This window comes from Melampsora larici-populina (genome assembly GCF_000204055.1).
Source record: "Melampsora larici-populina 98AG31 unplaced genomic scaffold MELLAscaffold_45, whole genome shotgun sequence".
Taxonomy (NCBI): domain Eukaryota; kingdom Fungi; phylum Basidiomycota; class Pucciniomycetes; order Pucciniales; family Melampsoraceae; genus Melampsora; species Melampsora laricis-populina.
Window position 1 is genome coordinate 483,094 of NW_006768809.1, and position 25,441 is coordinate 508,534.

Here is a 25,441-nt window from a genome sequence, read left to right on the forward strand (position 1 = left end):
CCCATTCTATCAATGCAGTCTTTCAACTGCTTTGGGACTGACTCTTAGTCAACTTTTGAAAGTCAAAAGATATCAATAACACACCGCTGAGACCTTACTTTACTACTATGACCACCATCATCCATCCAGAAAAGCATAAACCGTAGAAATCCCTGGATGTCTTCTTGACCTCAGAACATATATGGCGAATGCATGCAGCATTTACCAACCATATGCTACGAGGCAAATGGCACACCTGTGTCAACCGAGACGATCTCTTGCTGAAAACTCTTTTCTGGACTTGTAAAGTGATTGGTGAGCTCAAAACATGTGTGTATGACACGCATTGATGACGCATTTATGTGTTTAGGCAGGTCGTATGCTTCAAGACACAAAAGTATGCTTATGTCAAATACCTCACCCACAGGTAGGCATCAACTTCCTCCGACTACAAAACCGTTCCTCCACAGCCGCGGCGGCTTTGCTCCCCAGAAATCACGCATCATAACACCGACCCTTTTCTTAGCTCGAGTGGGGGAAATGTGGCCAAGTAATCACTTGCTCACTCCCTCCTCCGGTTTGAGGAGGTTGTCGCTTTCAACGTTGCAAGACTAATCCGCCTCACTTAATCACCCACTGTATCCGCCTTCATTCGAACGTGTTTGTTGGCATCACGATCTGATGGGTTTCATGCTGAAGGTACACTTCGCTCTGTGCTTTCGTTTTTATAAACTAAGCCTTCTTTGTGATCTACTAGCCACTGTTTTGTTGGTTATCTCAATGCATGTCGTTTGACACGGTTTGTTGCCGAGAAACTTTGACTTATGGTCAAAGTGCCTTTTCCACGGCGCTTCATGTGCTTTCAGACTTCCTCGTCCTCATAGGTCCTCGCACTTCGTGTCCTGATTGGTGTTCCAACAAGATACGGACAAGCCAAACTTAACATAAGCCCATCGTGCCGGTGCATTCCTGGGTCCCGCCCAACCTTGACTTTCCTCTCACCAAAGACAACAAATCAACTCAGTCCATCATTACCAAGCTAGTGAACTCAATTACAAGAGAAAGACTCCAAGCAGCCATCAACAATTGACCTCCTGTCAAAGCTCTGGGTGAGGATAAAGTCCAGAACTGGGTATGGACAGAGCTGTGGGTGCAAGTCAAACCCAATGTACTGGCTCTGGTTCAATGCATCATGATGCATCATGATCACAGGCATTTTCCCAACCTGTTTGAAGGAGGCAAAAACTGTGATGATACCAAAACCAGGGAATTCAGACTATACATCACTGTGTTCTTTCAGACCCATGGCTCTTCTCAACACAATAAGCAAACTCTATGACAAACTGCCCACCACACACTTATTGCAGCAGGTTGAACAACACCAGCTGCTGTACAGAGGACGCTATGGTGGCCAAATTGTCTAGCCATGAAGCACTGGTCCATCTTGTCACATACATACATGGCAACTGGGCAAAAGGTGACATAGTAGGTGTTATGTTTGCTGGTCCAAAATCTGAATTTCCATTGGTACACCACCCTCAACTGCTAGAAACACTTGAAGAGATAGACACAAACTCGAGGACTTCCTGTCCAATAGATCTAAGTGAAGTTTTCTTCCAATCAATCTACAAGGTTTTTGGTGTTGTGTCAAGGCAAGGTTCTATAATTTGACTATGTCCAAGTTGGTTCTGGGTTTTGATTTTATTTGTTTTGTTTGTTTTGTTTGTTGGTGTTTGATTCAATGGTCAAGACACTGAAATATGTTGCAGACTGAGGCTGAAAGCAGAGAGTGGGGTTTGAGTACTCTGTGAGGGGTCCTCTACAAGTATTATGTAGATTGGAGTGTGAGGAGAAGAGCTCCTCTGTGTCAGGATATTAAGTACAAGTAAGTGCCTAACTATCACAGGCTACAAAGTAGAAGCCGGGCACGTGCCCGGCTTCATGCCCAGATTTTTTTTGGCAGTAAATTTGAATTCTGGGCCCGGAATTTTGCCCAGAAAATCAAAATTTACTGCCAAAATAATTCTGGGCACGTGCCCGGCTTCTACTTTGTATCCCGCATGTGACATGTGTGTATAAGTGTCACACATTGGTCCTGGCTCATTAAATCCTTTTGCCCAATGTGGTAATGCTATTACTAACAAGTTAACTTAGACCAATCTTCTTCCTTGATCCTGGACAATTAACTTCCAAAAAAGAATCTTTGACTGATTTTTGTTTTCCTACTTTTGATTGATTTTAGGGATCTTGATTATGAAAAACTTAGAGATCAAATGTATTGAGCAAGGATCTAAAAATTATCTTTTTTGACTTGTTTGAGTTTGGACTTTGAAATACTATTTCCTGTCTTTGGAATTTGTTTTCTTGGAATTTCTTATTCAGATATCATTTTGAAATTCATTTTGAATACTCCATCTTACCATATAATGAGTGATGGTTTGAAAAAGCAAGTAGTGACTCTTGGTCAGTACTTAGGTGTTATAAAAACTTGGAGCATCCCCATCTGTGCCCTGAATTTGTGCTGTACAGATCATTTGCATGAAGAGTTAGAGAAGTGTTTGAGGTATATAATTTGGGCAATGCACAGCTGTACTTCCCTACAGTGCTCTGGTGATTATCAAAGTATTTGTTTTGTGCTGGGTTTGATTTTATCAATTGATGTTATGGTGGAGGCAAGGTACAGAATCAGAGAGCAAGCCAAAATAGCACAAATTTATGGCATGAAGAGAACAAATTTCTTCTATTTTGGCTTGCAATGGCATGAAGAGAAATACCTTAGCCATGTACAAATTTAGGGCATTGGCTGTGGATTTTGCCCTAAATATCTGTACAACACGGTTTACGCCCACACGGTTGTGGATGCTCTTTGAGACGGCCCTGGAGGCCAAGAGATAGACTTGAGAATTCTAGCATAGAGGACAAGAGAGATAGAAAAGACTAGTTAGAAGACTAATGTCTATGGATCTTTTGGATGAAACAATGAACAGCTCAAAATAACAAAACACTAATCACTGCTTGGCCTAATGTGTTAACATGTTTCTGTGCTCAAGAAGACGAGAGACCGTTTTCAGGATAATGCAATGTCCTTTGAGATGACGAGTCCGCATATTTGCTGACTCCAATTCCTGCTTCTTATAGCTTGATCATGTATATCTTAACAATACACCCACTCTTATTCACCATCATGTTTGTAAGGTTGCTCTTGAATGATTTGCAAAGAGCAAAGTATAACAAAACAACATCAAGAATATTCAATAAATACAACTTGGCTACAATTTGGAGCGTCATCGTGCGGTTTTGAGTGGATTTGACTAGGCGCGGCTTGGTTTTGCTCGGAATTGGTGCTGTGGGGCAGACGGATACTAATGACCCCTTTATGAGACAACGAAGTGTACAGTCCTACTCGGGACATTTGTACCGTCCAGGCAGACTGCATGAGAGCGGCGCTCGCAGGGTCCGCAACCCTTCAAATGCTCTCCAACAACTTGAATACCAAAAACTTCCCACAGCAAGACTTGCAAAATACCGAAATGGCATCTCAGCGATTAAATAAATGTTCTTAGTAATTGGTAATTAAAGCTTCAGTATTTGCTAGGTATATACATGATCAGAAAATTGGGATTCGTAAACGTGACAGTGACGCTAATCCGATGACATGTGTAGACCGATTTTTTGGGTAGAAAGAGACTCATAATCAAGATCAAGAGAAAGGCGAGAAAGAATTGTTACAAATGGAAGAATAGCTACAACATTATCAGCGTACTGATGGTATGATGTTCAAAAACAAACTTAATCCGGGCTCCAAGCCCCAATGAGCTGTCTGAGGGTAGATGAAGACTAAAAGATGTAGAACAAGTAAGGAAGTCGATGACTATAGATTGGATACAGTTTTTCTAGTGGTTAGGAATGCGTGGGGAGAGTTCAAGTCCATTACCCAGCGAGCAAAGATCATAATCAAGCTGATCTCCCCCACCCGGCTGGCCTGACTCGTTCAAAGATGTCACGCTACTGACTATTCATGTTCATGAGTAAAAATTCAAGTTTTAAGAAGTGAGACAAAAGACTTACGCGATTCGCTTGAACCTTCGTTGGAGATTGGATGCTCCTGAGATAAGTCGTTGCCAGACCTCATGGAAACACTCGCAAGGTCGTTAGATGGTTTCAGGAGACTAAACGCTGGCTGTAATCTTCCTGGCTGATAAACGAACTCAGAGGGATGTAGTTGACTTTCATCATCCTCGAAATACCCACTTGGATTTAAATGGCAATCGGAAGTGGCAGATTGCAGCATAACACCGGATGAGCAATTAAACGGTGATCCCTGTGCGCTTTTGTACGGAGAAACATGGCAAGACTGATCGTTTGGTGAAGGAAAGGTGTACGGTGGGTAGGTCGGAAAAGGCAAACCCTCGCTGGAGTAGTAGCATGGTGACGTTTCGATGTCGGACGGGGATTTGTAGTAATCGTACCTCGCTTCATGCATGGGGGCACGCGGAGATGAGTCAGATCGCGAAGTCTGCGTCGAATGAGTGGATATGTTCCGAGTGAGGCCTAACCCGCTAGAGATGACAAACGATGGTTTATGTTGCGAAAGAGTCGCTTGGAGGCCTGGATACGTCACGCTGCCATGTGAGCTAGCTAGTTGATCCGGATGCATCGCAGATGGTTGCTGGAGAGAAGATACAGCTCCGAAAGGTGAAGAGCGACCTGAATGTGTTGAAGGTGTGATTTGAGAATTGCTCTCCCATCTTCCACTCAAGATCCGCGTAGAGGGTAGGGGAGACATAGAGTGTGACCTTTCAAAATCTTGACACGTTTCCTCAACGATATCAGGTTTGGTATCAGTGGAGTAGGTGTCTGATGCATTACGGGAATGAGATTGGTTGGCATGTAGTTCATAGTCATGCATAGAATACGACCCGTCTACGAAAAAGTTGGACAAGATTTGGCGGCCCGACAAGGTGGATGGTCGAGACGTTACCAGAGGTCCACCATGCTCGATCACAGCAGAATGCACTTTGCTCATCATTGCCGGAGAAGGCTGTAAATCCATGAAATTGGGGAGAGCTTGCTTAGATTTGCATTTAGATTTCTTGCGGTTAACAGGCGTTTCATGCATAGAGGACCCAAGCGTAGCGTATCGAGCAGGTTCACCGAGCTGCCTAAGGACTTGATCAACTTCCATCTCTAATTCCTCGACGCGCTTTTCCAAACCTAAGCAAAGCGACACGTGTCAGTACCATCTTCACGAAAACGTTGTCACACTCAACTCTTGCACAACACGAAAGTGAAGCAATAAGAGCAGATCTAACCTTGGATGTAATCAGACCTCCTCTGTCGGAAAGCCCTCTGGATTTCTCGGCTACGAGAAGGCGGTAGAGTATCATCTTGCTTTCGGCCTCGCTTCATTTCGCTAGTAGGATGGTATATTAATGTGACCACGGTAAAAATATAGTTATGCAGATGAAACAGCTAGGATGGCTAGCATAAACAAGACAGTAGTATAGACGATAAGATGATGAAAGTCAAAGATTAAGAGTAAGAGATGATGGGTTAAGACAATATAGGGCTGTATGCAGAAGGATAGTTGGATATTGTGTTTGTGGAGGGACCATTCCAGGCAATCCGAGGCTGGTTCATATACTTATAAGATATGAAGAGCCAGCCCTTCGACCTCAACACCTTCCAATACGGAAGCGTATTGAGGAGTGAACAAGTGAGTAATAAGGTTAAGCTGTACTAAGTCACGCACAAGCCTAAGGCATGGGAGAGTCTTTGAGGAATTTCTGATGATTCACGGATTCAACAACCAAAAAGGACATGTCAAGGAGATCAGAGACAGAAATGGGGCACACCATGAGAAACGAAGTTGCAACTGTGCTGAAAGCAGACACAACGCATCGAGCACAGATAGCGTGAGTAAAAAGTGACACGAATACATAATTGAAATTGTGTCAAGACGTCGAGTGGTAGGCTAGTAGCAAGCTCATAAAATCCCGTTCAAGCAATCTTATTGTCATGTGATGAACCGTGATACAATTACATCTACAAATATGACTTCTGTCAAATTTCACAGAACAAGAGAACCACAATTTTGGTGGGATCTGTGGTTCTGTTGGTCTGTCGCTCTTGAAATGTAAGACAATCGACAGATCCCGGCAACTTTTGGTATCTGTCATTCTGTGAACCCCTCTGTGAACCTCTGTGAATGTTGACAGAAGTCATGTTGGTATTACGAAGTCTAGTACACGTCATGATTGTCTCTTTCTTGGCAGGAAGCGACTCTCGCATCGGGCCATTTTCTGGGCCAAAACGGATGTCAGAAAATTATTTTGCCACTCAAATTTGTTGAAGAGATCTCCCGCCGATCAAGATTGTATGTAAGTATCAATGAAGTCTCGACACAAGGTGACCTTCTGCGACCTTGCTAACGTATGTATGTACATATTCATCCGCTCGGCGCTGACGGCCTAGATCGAATTTGTTCGATAGCCCAAGAGAAATCTGTGCGAATCTCTCGCATGCTGAGGCATTGGATTGAATCATGATTCATGCAAGTACCTATGTATGTATGTAAGGTATGTATAGAAGAAGCGAGGAACTTTTATTGATTCCGAGCACGCCTAACGATTTCTCGGTGGATTTCCTCCACTTCTTATGTCAGGGTTGGTGATGCGTTCACTGAATCGCACTGGCAGCTCCTGGCAGCTCATCATTGCGTCGCCTTTCGAGTGATCACATTTATTACACCCGAAACCGATCACACTGATTCTCACTAACTTCCACCATAGTCCCATGTAGTTGAGGTGTGGATCGTGCACCAGTCGGCTTCAGAGTTCACCCCTCGCTCACTCGGCACAGAAACTGTTAAATTGATGTATTATGTACTGATGCAAAACTTTGGAGGCATCCGTCCCTTTGTACCTGTTGCCCCTCACCTGTTGACCCCTTCAAGTTTTTCCGATGTCATCTCTGTGAGTGTCTTCACCATAAGTGGAATCCAATAGAGAGTTGGGCATACAAAGTGAAAGAACCAAGATTAGAAAAACATGAGAGAAATTTTCTTGCTCCAAAGGGTTTTCTTCTCTGTATCTTACTGATGAGCCCAAGACAACATTTCACAACAAGTGTAAAATTTTGTCTCCTTCTGTACCCGGATGCCACTTCCAGCGCATAAGACCAGGGATATTACTGATAGCTGGCTCTTGGCAGCTTTTGAATTGCTATGGATGGGTTTAGTGCTTGTTCCTTGAGCTGGGTTCACCACCAACTCCACTTTGCATAATCACATGTGGAACCCGCCAACCTATCATAGAAATGATGTTCAAGCAAAAAATCTGATTGAACTGTACAATTCTTCTGGATTTGAACTTACTTCCAAAAAGGCATACCAATCAGATACTCCACAGGCACAAACCCTACTGCTATAGATCTTATCTGGACCAGTTGGAACCTAGAAAGTGATCACCTGCAAGTTCTAGAAGCTAATTTAGCATCAGATCCAATATCTATGATTGTTCATCTCAACATCATTCCCCAAGAGCCTCACATATCTCACTGAAACTCACCAACATAAAGTTTCAAGTCTTTCATAATGGAAACCAGGCTGAATTACATTGCCTTCCACAAATATACTCTGCAACATAAACAACTAACCTGGGCATAACAATGCTAACCCAAATCATCCTTGAGTCTGCACAAGAGCAGGGTAAAACAGTTCACACAAACCAAAGGAAGTATAATATCTGGTGGGATGTAGAAATACTTAACCTGATTATCAAGACACAACCAGGACAGAAGATTGCAATCAAATCCAACCTACCTGAAGCCCATACATGTCACACAGAGTGGCAAAGTTAGCTAAGACACCAAATCACGGATCAAAACCAACCACTGGAAGCAGTTTCTAGCCACCAGCTCCATGCATGACACTTTCAAATCCTTCAGGTAAATCAAGCCATCAACATCAAACAAAATCACTCCTCTTCTCAAACAAGCTGGCTGAGTGCAAACAGAAAAAAGTAACAAGCCAACCTGATTTTCTATGGCATCTTGCACATACTCAGGCAGATATGTTGAACATCCCACCCATCTTTGGTATCAACCATCTCAAAACCGCTTCCATATCACACCCAAAGCTGAAACCTGATGAAGTTAGAGGTGAAGTCCTGTGCACTGCAAATAAGAAAACAAAAGGAGGCAACAACTTGTCCGACAAGCTGCTTATTATTCTTGTGCTCCCAGCTATTGAGAGTTCATTATGTAACCTGTTCAATGTTTGCATCCCACTTGGCCCGTTCCCAGAAGGCTGGAACATGCTGTTACTATTGTCATCAGGAAGGCCAGTAAGGACAACTACTCTACTCCCAATGCTTATAGGCCCATTGCCCTCCTTAGCTACATCAGCAAGATCCTTGAGAAAATCATTACAAACAGAATTGCCTTCTGGGCAGAGTATCCAGCAGTGTTGTCTTCTAACCACATGTGAGGCGGAAAACTACATATAGGGTATACAAATATGGTTCTGGAAATTTCCAGAAGTGTTTCCCCAGAACACCAGACATTTTTTTTTGGTGTGTTCTGAACTTATGGTATTCTGAAGCTTAGAATAACCAACACTGCATGTTTTCCAAAAGAGCAGGAGGCTTCTGGTGTTCTGGGAAAAGGTGTCTGGAAATTTCCAGAACAAACTTTGTATACCCTAATAGTACAGATAAAGCTCTACTAATCTTAACCTCCTGGATCAAAAAAAAGTGCAGACTTAAATTTTTTGTTTTGACACTCTTTCTCAAGGTAAAATCTGCTTATCCCTCAGCCCATCAAGATTGGTCATATGTTATTTTACAAAAACTTTCCAACCACATTATTTCCCTGATACAAGGATTCCTACTAGATAAATCAACCAACCTACAACTCCAGGACTACATATCTGAATCTTTTGACATCATTTATGGACTCCCCCAAGGATTGCCTATAGTGGTAGTCCTTTACTTAATAGAATGATTAGGTACAAACCTCTCCCTAGGTTTCATTGATGATCATGTTGTCCACCTAGTTACATCCAAATCAATAACATCAAGCCTATAAAATCTCCAAGAACAGGCCAATAGTTTGGTGGTTTGGGTCAGTCAATGCAGGGTGATCTTGGACAAAAATAAATTCAAACTTATGCATTTCTCTAACATGAGAGACAGAAAAATTGCAGCACTCAACTTTGGTGGTACTACACTAAAGCCCAAGACCAAATTTAAGTGGCTAGGACTATGGTTAGATCCAGAACTATCCCACAATAATTATCTTCAACCCACAAAGAATGCAGCAAACTTTACTCTCCAGCCAATACCGGAATCGCTCCGCTCCATATAGCGGTTGCAGAGCGGTCAGGGACTCCGCTATATACACCAATATATATAGCGTGGCCTGCTCTCCGCACACAAGGACCCAGAAAACTCATAGCGGAGCTTTTTCTCCGCAACCCACCGGGCCAGTTGTCCTCCACTATATAGCAGAGGAAACACCTACAGTGTGTGAACTCTTCCAATCGACCCTTTTTTTTCCATTGATCATGTTTTTCAACACCTCTTCAAGTCCTTGATCATCGTGATAAGATGACATTCACCACTGTCTGGTCCACATCATTGTAATAAACCTTGATCACAACCAAATCAAACCCCAACAAACCTCAACAAATCAAGTAAAGATGTAGAAGGATTCAGTTGATGTAAGCTACTTTGTCAAGGAGATTTGAAAAATAAATCTTCTTTCAACCTTGATGTGTATCATTTTGAATTTGTTTATCTAAGACTTTTTGAATTTGAGTCATCATACAATCTCACATTTGCTACCCCTTGAAGATTGCCGGTCTATGAACCCCGATACACCTGACTTTCCGAGTTTGATGCTACTATATGTCTCTATGTGGATTGAGTTGGTTCCACGCTTTTCAGCATTGACATTGATAACATCTGAATTTGTGTTGATTGAAGTAGAAAGATCTCCAGGAAGAGAGTATTTGTCGAGAGACAAACATCTTGTTGCTGTTGATGATTGTTCTATTCGTGTTGTGCTCAATGTAGTAAGTTTGTGGACCAACCAGTCAATCTTGATCATTAGGAATGATAGGCTTTCGAAGATATGGAGAGACCAGGTACACATAGATCCGCTATAAACATGTCAAACATGTTTTCTCTTACCTTCTAGGGTGCTGTATAGCGTTGGACTTATAGCGCGCTATATAGCGCCAAAATAGCGATTTCATTGCTCTGCAACCTGGTGGGAGTTTTGTTTTCATAAATAGTGATATGATAGTGGTCCCGCTCATAGCGGAGGCTCCGCTCCGCAACCAAAATGGGTCAGAATCCATAGCGTTGTGGAGCAATTCCGGTGTTGCTCCAGCAATTATGGAGAATTAAAACATGTTAATCAGGGTTATCTCCTAAACAAGCCAAGAAACTGATTATAACAATCATCCTCTCCAGAATAATTGGCTAACCCAAAAGTATGTTAAAAAAAGCCAACAATATGATTTAGACTGTACAGAACACAGCTAACAGAATCATTGTGTGTGCTTTCAAAGGATCCTCAAACAGCCTGATGGAACACAATGTGTACATGCTCCCTTTCAAATGGTCAGAATACAAGTGTCACAGATCACAGCTCCAGATACACATCTGACACAAGTCTCCATTGAACATGAACCAGCATGAGCCCCCAAAACCCACAAAATTCAAGTCCAGGACTTATTAGAGCATCAACACCTTCAAACCACCTTGTCTGAAAATGCTGAGACTGTTTATGTCCACTCACTAGCACCTTGCAGCAAAACCATAGGAGAACTTATCAACTTTCAAAAAACAAAAGAACAAATTATCAAGCAACTTTCAAGACAAATAGCAGAAGAAGGCAGTAACTCAATCATTGTTTTTACAGATGGCCCGGTAAATCAAGAAGGAGGAGGGGCAGTTGTTGTAACCAAAACCATTAGCAAGATTATATATGCCAAAAACAACACCTATTGCAATCATGAGACAGAATCACTAGGCATATTATTGGCAACCAAACTAGTGAACAATCTCTTAAGGAGGAAGCACCCAACACCCTCAAATTCAGCCATTTTGAGCAACAATCAAGTTGTCCTACAACTGACACACAACACCCCAAGAGTATCTTCAGTTCAACATTCAATTATCAAAATTTGATCTTAACTAATATGGCTTCCAAAATATACTGATGTACAATGACACTGGAGGCCTGACCAGAATGGCATTGCACTGAACAAAAACGCTTACAAGTCAGCAGGAGAAGCCACATCAAATCAAGACAAGGACATCTGCTTACCTGCTAGCCTAGGACATCTGAAAAGGAAAATGAAGGAGAAATTCGACATCAGAAACTTAATCTTCAAACCTGATAGAAAGTCCTACAAGACAAAAACCAAACTAATAGCGCAAGCACTCAAAACCTTAAATAAAGGCACTGTGGATGTGATCTTACAACTAAGAGCAGGCCATAGCCCCCTCAATGCCCACCTTTTTTTAAAAAATATAATCTGCTTGCTGCAACACATGCCAACTGATGAAAAATACCAACCACTGCTTGCTTTATTGTAGAAAGCACTCAAAAGCTAGAAAAACAATGGGCAACAACCTCTGTGAAGAAGGAATTAAGGTTAATTGGAACAACACTAACAAATTACTACACACACCTGCATCCTTTCCTTTTGTTTATGATTCCATTCTGAATACTAAAAGATTTGCACATTTTCATTCATATACACATGAGTTAAACCATGTGAAATGGGCACAGAGCCAAGGACAAGTTGGCAATAGATGAAAGCAGACATTGCCCCCATCAAATAGCCATTAAATCCTGTGTGACTGGGTTCTGTTGATGGAAATCAGAGATTGTGTACTGTTCAATCTTGTTACAGATTTTGGCACAAAATACCAATGTGACATTTATTGACAAACTGTTTGATCTCAAAAGTGGGTTTGGGTGACCCAGAGAATCCAAAGCCTTCATGACCAGACCAAGAATCTGAAGAGCCTTGCCAATTTCCAACTCCTGGGGCCTGACCAGGCTACCCACCACATATTTGATTGTACAAAAGTGTTATGTAGGTTTGAAACTTAGTTTTCACACATCTCTTTTGATCTACATGTGAGGTCCCAGATGCAAGAGACCCAGATGTGAGACTAGCACTCAGGTCTCAAATCAAGACTTCTGAAATAAAAGAATCTACTTATCAAAAAGGAACTGACATCCAAATGATGCTTAACTTTGAAGTTTTTGCTTTGCTACCAGATCAACCTCATTTAGAAAAAAAACAATCAAATCATCATTGTGAGATCTTCAATGTGTCATGTGTATCATTTGATACCTATTTCCATGATGAAGTTAACGACCATTGGCCAAAAGCTATGTTCAAGCCAGATCAGGTTGTGTCAAGAGCTGGCAAGAAATGTAAACTTGATACAAAAAGTTACCACCAAAAAATCAACTGGGTGTGCTCAAGTGATATGCTCTCTAAATCTATCACACTTTTCTTGATATGGTATATCAAAAATTTAATCCAAATGGCGTCATCTTTGGATGAGGATGTCTTGAGTGGTCATGTATTTTAAGCTACATACATGAAGGCCTTGTGATGCATCACATTCACAGGTCTTTCATGGAGATATATCCTATTCCAAACTACACTGCCACTGGGCACTCACTTCCACCCAATTCACACATGAGTAACAGAAAGTCATGGGGAAGGTGATGATTTGTTAAGTCAAAAATCTTTTTGAATGAGATGTGCATTTTGAGATTGGAAGGACATAAACCACCATGCAAATGAACCATATTCTTTGTTTGTGTGCACTGGCATCTGCACTGGGATCTGAGGCTTACCAGACTTTTGCTAGTGATCCTGATGTGGTATGTATGGCAAATTTATTTCATTGACCCATTTAGGAGATATGGGATAACCATACAATCTGGGTGTTGCCTCATCCCACTGTGAGTTTGGTGATGGGACAGTTGGCTTGCCTTAATTGGGTGTGTTTTGCACAAAGGTGTGGAATGAATGAAGTTTTAAAACAAAATCCACCAAAATCCTTAATTAATTGGGTGTGCTTGCACAAAGGTGTGAGAATTTTTTTCTTTAAAAAAACACAACAAAAGCACCTTCTCATAATCAAAAGTCAACAAAATCTTTTGCTCCAACTAGATCACCAAATTTCCCTAGGTATACTAGTCTCCTTGAATTTAATGTGTTTAGATAGTGTTTCCATGCAATTATGGTTCTCAAACCTGTGCAAGAAATGTGCAAGACCGACGTGCAAGATCCGTGCAAGATTTCTTGCACCAATCTTGCGCATTAAATTTTTTGACGACCCCAGCTATTTTGTTCCAACTGGTACAAAAACCGTGCGAGACCGACGTGCAAGTTCCGTGCAAGTTCCGTGCAAGTTCTATTCATGTCTTGCACAGAAGTTGCTCGAAACTTGCACAAATTTTTGCATAGGTTTGAGAACCATAAATAAAGCCATTATGCACTAAAAAACCAGGTGACCATGCAGGCACAGAACATAGGCTTTTGGACATGCCTTAAGTTCCTCAAAGTGCAGACATCCTCTTGAGCCTGCGGGACGTCTCTGCGGTTGGCGGGGCTTGTGTTAAGCTGGGACATGCCCTCACTCGGCTGTCCGACATGGTGTGCGGGCCAGTGAGCGGCGGCCCACCCAGGGGATGTTTCGTCTCGACTTTCACGGTTCACCTTTGCTCTCGTCGATCCGTCGCTTTGATTACCTACCACATAACTCACCTCGACACCTTCAACGACGAACAATGGATGGCCATTCAGCCCAAACCTTACAATCATCTGAAATACCCTCTGAACAGCCTCAGGTAGAGGAAGTAAAAATGGAACCTACCTCAAATACTACTTCTTCTTCATCACCAAACGTCAATCCACCATCATCTCAGCCCACTGCCAATGACACTCCAAAACACCAAGCTACCGACATCAAGGTATGGCGGCCTTCGGCAGATGCGCGGCCCCCTCCCCGACCGGGTAGCCAAGCAATTTCTATTCAAATCCACTTTTGAAAAACATATCAAACTCTAACATGATTTTTTTTTTCTGAATAATTTATTTAGAATTATCAGATCAATATTTCGTTCCGACTGCTGCAGAGGCTCAACGAGCATTTTCAGGTCAAGTTGCAACACGAGAGAGACTTACAGATGCTCCAATGTTAACCAAATCTCTAAGAGATCGTGAAGCAATGGCAAAGAAAAATGAACGATATTCTAGGTTCCCAATCGTAAGCTCTTAAATCTTTCAGATCAGTCAGCTTGAATTTAAAACTGATTGGTTTGATCAGACTCGGATTCGTATAAGGTTTTCTAATCGTACAATGTTGGAAGGCGCTTTTCAAAGTCAATCCACCATGAGAGTAGTTTATGCCTTTGTCAAAGCCTCTTTGGTGGAAGATGTGCGTTCGCAGGCGTTTATATTATGTGAGCAGAATTCTATTTTCTGTGACTTCTGGATCCTCGTGTACTTTATAATCCTGACCCTTGTTGTCGATTTGAGTCTTTTAGATCAAACACCACCTCGACGAGAATTCAAGCTGACAGATCCTGCAATAAGCACGAAGACTTTACTTGAACTTCAACTCACGCCGTCTTCCCTATTTTATATCAAGTTCACCGATGAGGCCTTGAATCGTCCGTGATCCTAAACATACTCATCACACAACCCATGGAAAGCTGACGATGCTCTTGTGAACAATGTCTTCATAGAAACCCAGCGTGTACCACCATTACTTCCAGATTTGTTAGCACAAGCTCAAGACCTACCACCACCTCCTAACTTGGACCAGGATAACCCAAGCAATCCAAGTGCAGTTACTAATGCGATTGACAAAGGAAAACAAAAGTTAGATGACGTTTTGAAAAGTGGTGCGAAGGCGCCAAAGTGGCTACAGAACTTGAGTAAGCTCCTATTGATCTATCATATCAGATTATACCGAAATTGAAAATGCGAACATTTCTACCCGCCACCTTTAGAAAAGAAATGATATGTAGTGATGGCTATTTATCTCATGATTTTCCAGGTCATAGAGATATATGTATGTCTGCTTGTCTGCTGTGATTCATTTGAAGTGCTTGATGTCCGCTGGCTCTATACACAATATGATTGCTTCTATGATCAACCGTAGATCTCATAGCTGGGCATCCTTGTTTCGCGATCGGCTGGATTGTTACATGAGTTTGGATGGAAAGGTGTATCACATGTAATACTTAACGTCATCTTTGAAAAATCAAGGGCATTCATCCGCCATTAGATATGTACATCGTAGACCCATGGGCTCACATTGAGGAGATCGACACACAGACATGAGAGTCACCTTTTTGCGCTATTTCAAACCCCAATGAAACTTATCACAGTGCCTCAGATGTACCCTTGAAGCAGATCTAGACCTGATGGGACAGTGACTTGTATGCTAGTATCCAGGCCTAGCTTTCATTTGAGTATTTCACTTGACCAAAAAAGTCAGAGCACTTTGTTTGCGTCATGCATCGGACGGGTAGGATCCTTTCCTAAATTATCTGATGAAAGGTTTTGTCCCCAGAGTTTCATTTTGTGTGTTGAATTGCTGTGTTAGATTATGGATCATGATTCATGGATGTTGTGATGACGAACATGTGACTATGGCTTAATTACGCTTTGTAACGACGTAGGTATGGGTTTAGACAGGATTGGCAAGCCGTGGAGATGTATAAATCTTGCCACACTTGGTTGATCAAGTTCCACATCACTTCACAACTCATCACCATCATCCAACTCAATCCAACCGAAACTCAATCAAGACATCATTATGAAACAATCAAACTCAATGCTTCTGGGAAGCTTCTTTTTCACCCTTATTGGGTTGAATGCAGTCATGGCTGGATTAGAAGATGCTAAACATTCTGTTAAACTCGATCATGCTAATTTTGATGCTCAAATTCAAAATCCTGAAGTTGGTAAGTCACTTTTCCTTTCCCTTTCTTGTGATTTCACTTGGTCTTTGAAGTAAACTGATTGCCTTTGAGTCTTGCGCTTTGTTGATGACAAACTCTTGGGGGTTTTCCAGGAACATTGGTGGCGTAAGTTCATTCATTCTTTTGGTTTCACAGAGTTAAACATTGAACTGATAGACTCGTTTTACTGATAGATTCTTTGCCCCGTGGTGTGGTCGTGAGTAATTGCTCTCGTCGACAGCGAGCATGCTGAAACTCGTTACCAATATTCACTCTGATTAATTTTCATCTATTTTCAGATTGCAAGAGTCTGTTAGGCACATGGGACACAGTGAGTCTTGAGTGATACAGCTTCAAGAAGATAATCCCGCTAAAAACTTCTTCTATTCATCCAGATTGCACAAACGTTTGCATCTGATTCAAAATGTCGAGTTGGTCATCTTGATGCCAATGAAGCTAGCAATAGAGACTTGGCTACCCGATTCTCCGTATCTGGGTGAGCGTCTTTCTCTACTTATGGATTTGAATTTCATATGAGCTAAGATTTGTTTATGGACTCTAGATTTCCTACTATTAAGTTTTTATACAAAGACACCAGTAAAGCTGCTCTAGACTATCAAGGCCCACGTACACCTGAGGCTTTCATCAAGTTCCTCAATGAAAACTGTACGCATAGCACCTTGAAGTTTGATCTACTTTCTCGCTATGAAATTATTTGATTTCTGACTGACAAGTTCACAAATCATCAACAGGTGGAACACATCGAGCATCTGGTGGTCTTCTTCTTCCAGAAGCCGGTCGAGTAGCCGGTTTAGATACCTTGGTTGCCGAATTTGTTGGACTTCCTGTTTCCGGTCACGCCTCTTTGATTAAAAAAGCTACCGAACTGGCTTCAAGTGCCAATGAGACCTTGGCTAATTATTATGTTAAAGTGATGAACAAGATTGGTACTGATGAAAGTTGGGTGACCAAGGAAGCTTCTCGACTCAAGAAATTAGCAGAGAAGAGTGCCACTATGTCTAGTGCTAAAGTACGTATCATTTTCGCTTCCTCTACTACATTCTTCATTCATTAACTTACACATCTTTTGTTATCATTTTTTTCTTTAGTTTGAAGAACTTCAAATTAAACAAAACATTCTTCAAGTGTTCATTTCTGCTAAAGAAAAACTTTCGGAAGCTGCTGGTAGTGTTAAAGAAGGAGCACAGAAAACTGCTGAGACGGTTAAGGAAACAGCAGAACAAGTGATTGATAAAGTTACTGGTGAATTGTGATGTGGGAATTGACAATTATGTTAGATCGTAAAAGTATAGCTATTAGGATTTGAAAGAAAAATAAATTCTTTTTAGCTGTTTCTGGCACTTGCATTGGGACTGTGTGTGGCTGATACACCTGAGATTGTATCTCCAATCTCTTCCAGTCCACTATGTCCTTTCTTTCAGCTTGAAGTATCGTCAGAATCTTTCCTTACCAGCATCCTTTGACAAGGTGTTGGTGAGTATACACAGGCTTGGTGCTCGCTTCATCCTGGGTTAATCGAATGCTTCATCTTTGTCACGATCTTTCATACTTTGATTTCCAATCCTGAAAACAATGGCGAGTCATGCCACCTTCAAAAGGTGTGTACGTATCTCGAAGGCTTATCCTACAGGCTGCCATACTTGAGCATGATCTGAGATTGGTTGTCTTGACTTGGTCTGCTTACTCTAAAGTAAATCAAGTTAAAATAACTGATCTCAAATCATGTTCAAGTATGCCAGCATAAGTGCCTCATTGCAAGGGAGAGCTCAGCTTTTTGGAACAGTTCACTATGAATGATATAACTTTGTCAGGACATTTAAATCAAAATGCAACCCTAGACAGATGGAATGTCCATGGTTTTCATATTACTTGCCACTACTTTACCACTTCCGTCATTCAGATTTCCCCTCAAAGTTTATCTCAGCTCTGCAGCCTCAGGGATGATAGAGTGAAATAATAGCTGATAAGGTAACAATATTGGTGATGTTGAAACATAGATATAAGTGATTCAGATTAAACGTTTCAAGAGACCGTATATTTCAATCTCAGACTCCAGCCAAAGATGATGTGAGAGATATATGTACTTATCTTAAAGCATCACTCATGATCACTGGATGTCTGGTAATGATTTTCTGAGAATTTCAATCATCATGAATGATCAAGTAATCAATCTGTTTGATATCATATCAGAATAACCGATTTATATTTTGCTTTGTATATCTTACCCGTTGTTACTTGACAATTGTTCCCACATACTCAATTTTGCATGAAATGATCGGCAGAGGAATGCCCATCATTTTTCACTTCCCAATGAAACACAACTTTTGTCACTCCGGGTGCTCGGGTCGCACTATGAGTATCCCGGGGGCAGGGCACAACACCACTGATCAGTCTCTCCACCGCCTAGGCCGGCATGGGATGCCAGTGAGAAAATGCGAGGAGGAAATGTTTGATGAGCTTGTCAAGTGACATCCTCATCCATCTTCTTGGGTTGACAAAGATCGCAAAGCAATGTAGACTTCAAACTTAACTAAGTCCCTCTCGGACGAACGAGTAGTCGAGAGAGGGACTTACCGCTAAAACACGAAACTTCGCCTGAGAAGTGAGCTGTATTCGAGAAAAAATCGATACATTGCTCTAGCATCTTTCTTTTTTTATAAACTGTTCTTGATGCAAAATAAAAGGAACAAGGCGCTTGCCAGTTACATATGCTCCAAGTTTCAAATCCCAAAAAGCTCACCTGGAACGTCTTCTTCCGGCGGTGCCATGATAGTCATTCCGTAGAGCGGTTATGCCCCTAGGGGCCTGTATGTACTAGCTGACTCTGCTGCGAGTTTTATCTATTTGTTCCAACGCGTGAAGGAAATCCCGAGCGCCGGAAAGACATTTTAGGTCAAAATGCTGTTTTGTCGGACGCGCTTTAGCCCAGGTATTCCGAATGGCATCCACACCATCGGTTTTGATTGTTGCTTTTAACAATGTATATGAAACAAATGAATACCATTGGCAAGTGTCATACGAAGGAAGTCCCGATTCCAGGCGGAAAGTGGTTGCAGGGGACTATTTTGTATTGTTTTTGATCGTATAAGGCCTTGCTTGGGAGGAGTTCATCTATCCGAGATAGTCATTGATTCACATTTTCCGTAGAATTTCCTCAACATCTTTATCATCAGACCTCAACAAACGATCTTTTATTCCCAAGTGATCACATTTTTAGTTCATATTAAAATGAATTCTAATATATCTCCACTTACAAACCCTGCTAGAGGTCTTCCAGCTCATATCAATGCTATCTGCGAACATATCTCCGCTACAGGGCTTAGCCCCAAAAAATTCATTCATGGATTTGTAACCATTGATGATCCTGGTTTGATCTATCGTCGACGATTGATCAGAGCGGGTGTAGGATGGGAACAGACGGTGGATATACTAAAAGGGTTCCGAACCCTGCTCATGGGGAGTCCCGAGGGTGCAGCTGCTTGGCGAGGATTCATATTAGATGAGGTGTGTTTGATGTATATGTTCGCTATATACAGTTTACTCAATTGCAATCTAATGGAAACTCACTCTGTTCAGGCCTCCAAAATTGTGAATGGAGAATCCATTCCAACAGGAGCCTACCCTTTGGGCTCTTACGTGAGCTGCAATTCCATCACGGAGGATTTTTTTAGCGAGCACGCTGAAGAAACCAGGCAGGCCCTAGTGAGGGACTCTATGGGTTTCTTATACAAGCTTCTGTCTCGAAAACTTCGCTTGTCATTTGGGTTGGAGCGGGATTTAGACGAGGCTACAAATGACATGTCTAGTGTTGATATGGAAGATGATACCACCGTGGAGTCTGAAATGCTTTCACTAGACAACTTAGTCTATGTTTCCAAGCGGGCTGCTGGTATGCGAGAGCATCAGTTGAAGACGGTTAGACTACTTTATTTATTATATTCCCCTATTTACAATCACTTGCTGAGTGTGCTTTCATTTGTTATTCCTCAGCTTCCCATGGCGATCTGTTCAATGCTAGCGTTCACCTGCAATCGAAGAAGCAATGCTTACCAGGTTCTAAACGGACTCACCTTTGTTGCAGGGGGTGTCAGCTGCCGTGTGAATGAGTTCTTACATTCTTTGGCTCTCACTGTGTCACGAGACAGCTCGCTTCGCCTAATGGACCGTTTACGCATTCTACAAGCGAATCGTTTGATACAAGTGTTTAAGAAGAATCACATCATCAGGCCGTTTCTCTGCTTTGATAATCTGGATATCCATCTGAGAGTACAAAATCATCGATTGGAGACAGCAAGCCAGACTTTTCACGGAACCTGGGGTTTCATCCATGTGCCTCCGCCTGGCCTTTTGGAGGGAGTGCTGCCTGAGGAAGTCGATTTGAAGGCTTTCGAGAAAGCCATGTCGGAGGCGGAAGGGCGACCGGTAGATGTTTCCAATTTCATCCCGACACCTCAACAAATGTTGCATTGGAAGAGTGTGATCTTAGCACAACTCGCCACTACCTTACAAACCTATGTTGAACACCTTCCTAGTAGTGAAACTTTCAAATTACCCACATTAAATACTAAGCCTACACCTATTGATCCGATCCCGATGTACCAGCCTAATATCTTTTTCTTACGATTGATGGACGCACCTGATTCTTCGGCTGAAGGTGTCGCCCGAGTATTAGAGCAAGTCCTAACGCAGATCGGTGTTGATCCCGATTCTTTTGCTGAAGGCCTATTTGTTACTGAGGGAGACGTTGGGTCAAATGAACTGGTAGAAAGCTTACGTCGAAAACGTTTTCCATGTGGTAGTCGGCCTGATTCTCTCCGGTGGCTCCTTACTGTGTTTGGTCCGGCGCATGCCACATGGAACATGTGCAAGGCGTTGTGCTCACTGCACTGGGGCAATTCCAATCACGGTCAAGACAATGGTGCTTGGAGAACGGCCGAGGCGCTCGGTGGATCTTCGAAGCATCCTTCTCAGCAGGATTTCAATACGCTGATGATGATGACGAAGAAAATGCATGATGCAAGTCTTGTTGTTGTATTGACGTGAGTTGACTGATTTCTCTTGATACGTTAGAAGACATATGTTTGACATGTATCTTGACTAGTAGGGACGTTTTGCGTCTCATTGGCCCAATTGATCTATCAAAGGCAGATGACTGCACCAAACTGTTAGAAAAAGTGTGGGAGGAGTACTTTCAACCTTCGGCTTTTGATTCCGCTCGCAAAAGCGGAAACACCACTTGCTCAAACTTACTCTACCGGCTGCGTGATTTTGCGACTGTAATCGAAGCAAATAATGCGACTAGAGCTGGAGATATTGGAAGACTAATGCTAATATGGAAGCGTTGGTCTATTATGTCGCAAGGTATTGGTGGTTTGTCTCATTATTCCCGCCACCTGCCTCGCATGGTTCTCCTTCTGGAACAAGACCTTCCGACTAAACTAGCCAAAGTAATCAAGCATATGATGCTGATTCCCTCCAATGGGCGTGCGAATCACTGGTTGGCTGTTGATGAATTTCTGGAAGTAAATAACTGCTGGCTCAAGCATATTTACAATAACACGGTATGTAATAACTGTTCATCGGTCGACTCACTCTTATCTTGACACTCACTGGTTTGCACATCTCACATAGGGGAATGGCACCGATATTCAGCGCCTGACGGATTGGTTCTCATCGAACATTCCACTTGTTAGTCATTTTCTTGCCAGTTTCATCATAATGTTCCACTTGATTGCATGTGAGTCACGTATAAGCACCAATGCCATATTTGCCCCTACAGCTGCGACTTCTAATTCAGCAATTAAAGATGCGCTCAGGACACAATATCTCATTTCAAAACAATTCTAACAAAGTCTCAAAGGAGTCTATGAGAAATTTTTTACAATACGCCAATAACAAGCTCGGCCAAACTACGAATGCACCACAAAGTACCCCGGTCACTAACGTTTACGCCGCTGGGATCCAAGCGATGATACGGGCTACTCGGGAAGAAAAAGCCGGGGGTCAAGGATCTCGCTTTCGTTGGGGCGGGCCAAATTCGGTCGAAGTCGATGGAGAGGATGATGGGGAGGAGGGGGAGGGGGATGAAGATGTTGCAGTTGAGGAGTGACCTCGTTTGCTACTGACAACGGATCCACCTAGAGGTTTTTAAAAAAGGTCGCTCAGTTTCAACTAAGGAATTCATCATGAAATCAAAAACAAAACACCAACCACTTCGGTGCTTTTGGGTTTTTTTGCCTTTGATTGATCTGATGCTTCGGCATTACGCTTTCGCGACGCTTTTAGCAAACGCTCTTCCTCCTTTCCTCGCTTGATAAGGGCCTTTTGAGCGGCTTTTTGTAATCGAAGTGCTTCTTCCTGTCTTTTTTTTTCCTGCTTAGCTTCCTCTTTGCGAAGTTTCTCTACCTTAGCATGATGAGCCTTTTGAACCGCCTTTTCGATTCTGAGACTTTCATCTTGCTGTTTCTTAACGCTTTTCGCTTTTTCCTTCTGATCTTTCGCCAACTTGGCACCCTCAACGGTTTCCGGAACCCACAGCTTGGCTTTCGCGCGGCGGGCCGGCTTGACTTTGACGACTCCGGTTTCTAACACTTCAGAGCTGGAGGCTACTGGTTTTCCTTTTTTCCATGTGTTTATTGAGCCTAATAACACTTCAAACTGATTCATTATGACCTCGCACCCTAAGATCCGCTGGAGGAAACCCTCTTCTTCTGAGTATTCAATATTTTTGGCAATTTCCCAAGCAAGTCCTTCACTAAAGAGAGTCTCGGGGGTGATATCAGCTGTGTTGGTAAATTCTCTGTGGAATAGAGCCGAGAATGATTTCTGCATTTCGAAAACCAGCTGTGAAGCAAGTGGATCTTGTGACAATTGAACCTTCGGGTCCAGGCGCAGGGGAACCCATGGTGTTTTAGATTTGTTCGCCGTTGAAGGAATTACTACGTTGGACAACATAGTTCCCAGATCGGAAGCGTTCATTTTGAGTAAATCGTTGAAGTTGGCTTTGGTGACGTGGGGTTGGAGGAGCCAAATTGCTTCTGCCTCCTCCGGAAAGCAGTTAGAACAGTCGCAAGGAGGCATTCCCTCAGCCTCCTGGCGGTCACGCTCCTTTGTGACTTCGGGTTCATTCACATCAAGAGGAATCCAGCCATGTCTATGACATAGAAAATTCCTAACATGTTAGTCCCTACAGCGTGTGAACATAAGCAAAGGAGCTCACTTGAGATCCACAGCCAGCGCCACTCGAAGGCATACTGGCGTGATTGAAATTGCATCCATTCGATCATCTTCAGAGAACGCTCGGAGATTGGGAAAGTCAGAGACTTTGTTTTTCCCGCGAGTCCTGTTGGCCTCAACCAAGATGAGACCCAGGCCTCGCCGACCGTCTCGCCCACACCTTCCTACCATCTGTACCAAATTCGCTGGTTCCTGACGGCCGACAATGGTCACCCGACGGACACAGTGCCAGTTCTGGCCAAGTCCTAACGCCAAGGTACAGCAGATCATTGACAAATCCCCTTTAACAAAAGCGTTGACCGTGTCTCGCTTATCGAATTCACTAGTTGAAGCGTGGTATCGTCGAGCAAACGTGTTCAAAGGGTTGGATGCCAGATCTCTGCGGCCTCGCGATTGGCACATAATCCGAATGTATTCCAAGGTCGCATTCTGTGTGCCCGCATAGATTAGTGACGGTGGGATCGATGCAGTTGGTACTAGGGCTTCGTTTGAAACTAGACCGCGTAGGGAAGCATGTAGAGGACGTTTGAAAGAGCGTCGAATCAAGCGTATCTCTGGTCGTACTAGCTCGCCATAATAAAATTGTACTTCGTCGCGTTTCAGTTTAAGATTTTCTAAAATCGCATCCACAGCCTGGGGTCGACATGTAGCGGACATTAACAGCAGAGGCACGTCATCGGTAGCCAAGAACCGGCGAAAGAGTTTTCCGTAATGAGGCCGGAACGCTCCCTTATCTTGTACTTTAACATGACTGGACATATTTTTCGCTTTGCCAGACTCGACAAGCCCCCACGTGTAGATCATGTGGGCTTCGTCCACGACTTTCAGGATCAAGCTCTTCTGAAATTGGGCATTCTGCCACAACTGCTCAAAAATTTGGTTGGTAAGAGCAATTTCCGGGCTCTATAATGTGTAGAAGTCAGTTAATTTTTACCTCTGCTCATGAACCAAACCACGGACTGACTAGGTAGATGTAGCGATATTTTCCCTTCAAGATGTCATTCATGCTTTCCTTTGTCATTGATTTGGAGGTCAAGTTGATCGCACTTTCACCGACTAATGTTTTTTCTAAGACCTTCATCGATACAGCCACACTCAGTCTTATGAGCATCAATAACAAAATCAATCCACCAACCTGGTCGTCGCCAAGGGCATCCAAAGGGCAGATCAGAAGGATTATTCCTTCAGTATGCAAATTACCAAAGAGCTCGGGAATGCGGCTCTTTCCATAACCAGTGCCCGCGATCAGAAAGGTCACCTTGTTATTCAAGAGACTGACTGCGGTGAGGAGCTGCAGTGGACGGGCAGGGTAGTGGTATTTGTCTTGAAACACTTTCTCAGCCACCTCGGCTTGGTGCAATTGGGATGCGTTTGCAAGGCCACCAATTGGAACTGGTCTGTCACGCTTCTGAGTGATGCTCTGGTCCATATTTGGGTCAGGAGAAGCCGCTGAGCCTGCTAATGCCCGAGTCTGGCTGCGAGTGCGGTGCAGCGTCATAGATCACGATTTGAAGAAATCAAGAGTAGCGATGATTTGAGACACGTGATGAAGAGACGTCAAGATCAGTAACAAAGTGACGAAGGCGGCAGGGACTTTGCAAAATTCTTGACCAAGACTTGGCAAAAAATTCTGCACGCGTCAAACTGCAGTTTGGCAATAGGGCTTGTATTTGGCTTGACTTTCTGCCTGCGCAGCGGTTGAAGACCTCTACTTAGGACCTCACCATGATTTTCCTTTGTAGAACCACTTCCAGGTGAGCTTTTTGGGATTTGAAACTTGGAGCATATGTAACTGGCAAGCGCCTTGTTCCTTTTATTTTGCATCAAGAACAGTTTATAAAAAAAGAAAGATGCTAGAGCAATGTATCGATTTTTTCTCGAATACAGCTCACTTCTCAGGGGAAGTTTCGTGTTTTAGCGGTAAGTCCCTCTCTCGACTACTCGTTCGTCCGAGAGGGACTTAGTTAAGTTTGTGTAGACTTGATTGAAATGGATGGTGATCGAGGATCAATCATCATCACAAGAAACCCCCCAAATCATCGTCGTATGCCTCAGAAACGCCCACCGGACACCGAAGCAGGTGATCCGATCCATCCCCCCCCAAAAAATCCTGCCCTCCGATCAGACGAAACGGATTCGATGATGAGCGAACTTAGGTCGCTATCATCGAAAAACCCACACACGAACG

At 42.9% G+C, this 25,441-nt stretch overlaps 4 protein-coding genes across 4 annotated transcripts; 3 read left to right on the forward strand and 1 right to left on the reverse strand.

The window, feature by feature from the left end:
• Positions 1 to 3,518: 3,518 nt before the first annotated feature.
• On the reverse strand, positions 3,519 to 5,599 carry MELLADRAFT_78895 (uncharacterized protein; the record flags this gene model as incomplete). The annotated part of the gene is made up of 3 exons (XM_007414749.1): positions 3,519 to 3,991; positions 4,048 to 5,193; positions 5,292 to 5,599. The coding sequence occupies 3 exons, from the start codon at positions 5,386 to 5,388 to the stop codon at positions 3,873 to 3,875; spliced, it is 1,362 nt and encodes a 453-aa protein (XP_007414811.1).
• An 8,180-nt stretch (positions 5,600 to 13,779) lies between these two features.
• Positions 13,780 to 15,432, forward strand: MELLADRAFT_78896 (uncharacterized protein; the record flags this gene model as incomplete). Its single annotated transcript, XM_007414688.1, has 7 exons — positions 13,780 to 14,038; positions 14,125 to 14,291; positions 14,352 to 14,487; positions 14,572 to 14,697; positions 14,773 to 14,964; positions 15,040 to 15,101; positions 15,192 to 15,432. The coding sequence occupies 6 exons, from the start codon at positions 13,813 to 13,815 to the stop codon at positions 15,048 to 15,050; spliced, it is 858 nt and encodes a 285-aa protein (XP_007414750.1).
• Positions 15,433 to 15,774: 342 nt separating this feature from the next.
• On the forward strand, positions 15,775 to 17,357 carry MELLADRAFT_124064 (uncharacterized protein; the record flags this gene model as incomplete). Its single annotated transcript, XM_007414689.1, has 8 exons — positions 15,775 to 15,999; positions 16,110 to 16,122; positions 16,191 to 16,213; positions 16,296 to 16,327; positions 16,392 to 16,492; positions 16,559 to 16,662; positions 16,749 to 17,026; positions 17,106 to 17,357. 8 exons carry the CDS (start codon positions 15,852 to 15,854, stop codon positions 17,268 to 17,270), a joined length of 864 nt encoding a protein of 287 aa, XP_007414751.1.
• A 1,888-nt stretch (positions 17,358 to 19,245) lies between these two features.
• Positions 19,246 to 21,060, forward strand: MELLADRAFT_66699 (uncharacterized protein; the record flags this gene model as incomplete). The annotated part of the gene is made up of 3 exons (XM_007414690.1): positions 19,246 to 19,521; positions 19,594 to 19,906; positions 20,285 to 21,060. 3 exons carry the CDS (start codon positions 19,246 to 19,248, stop codon positions 21,058 to 21,060), a joined length of 1,365 nt encoding a protein of 454 aa, XP_007414752.1.
• Between the last annotated feature and the right edge of the window lie 4,381 nt (positions 21,061 to 25,441).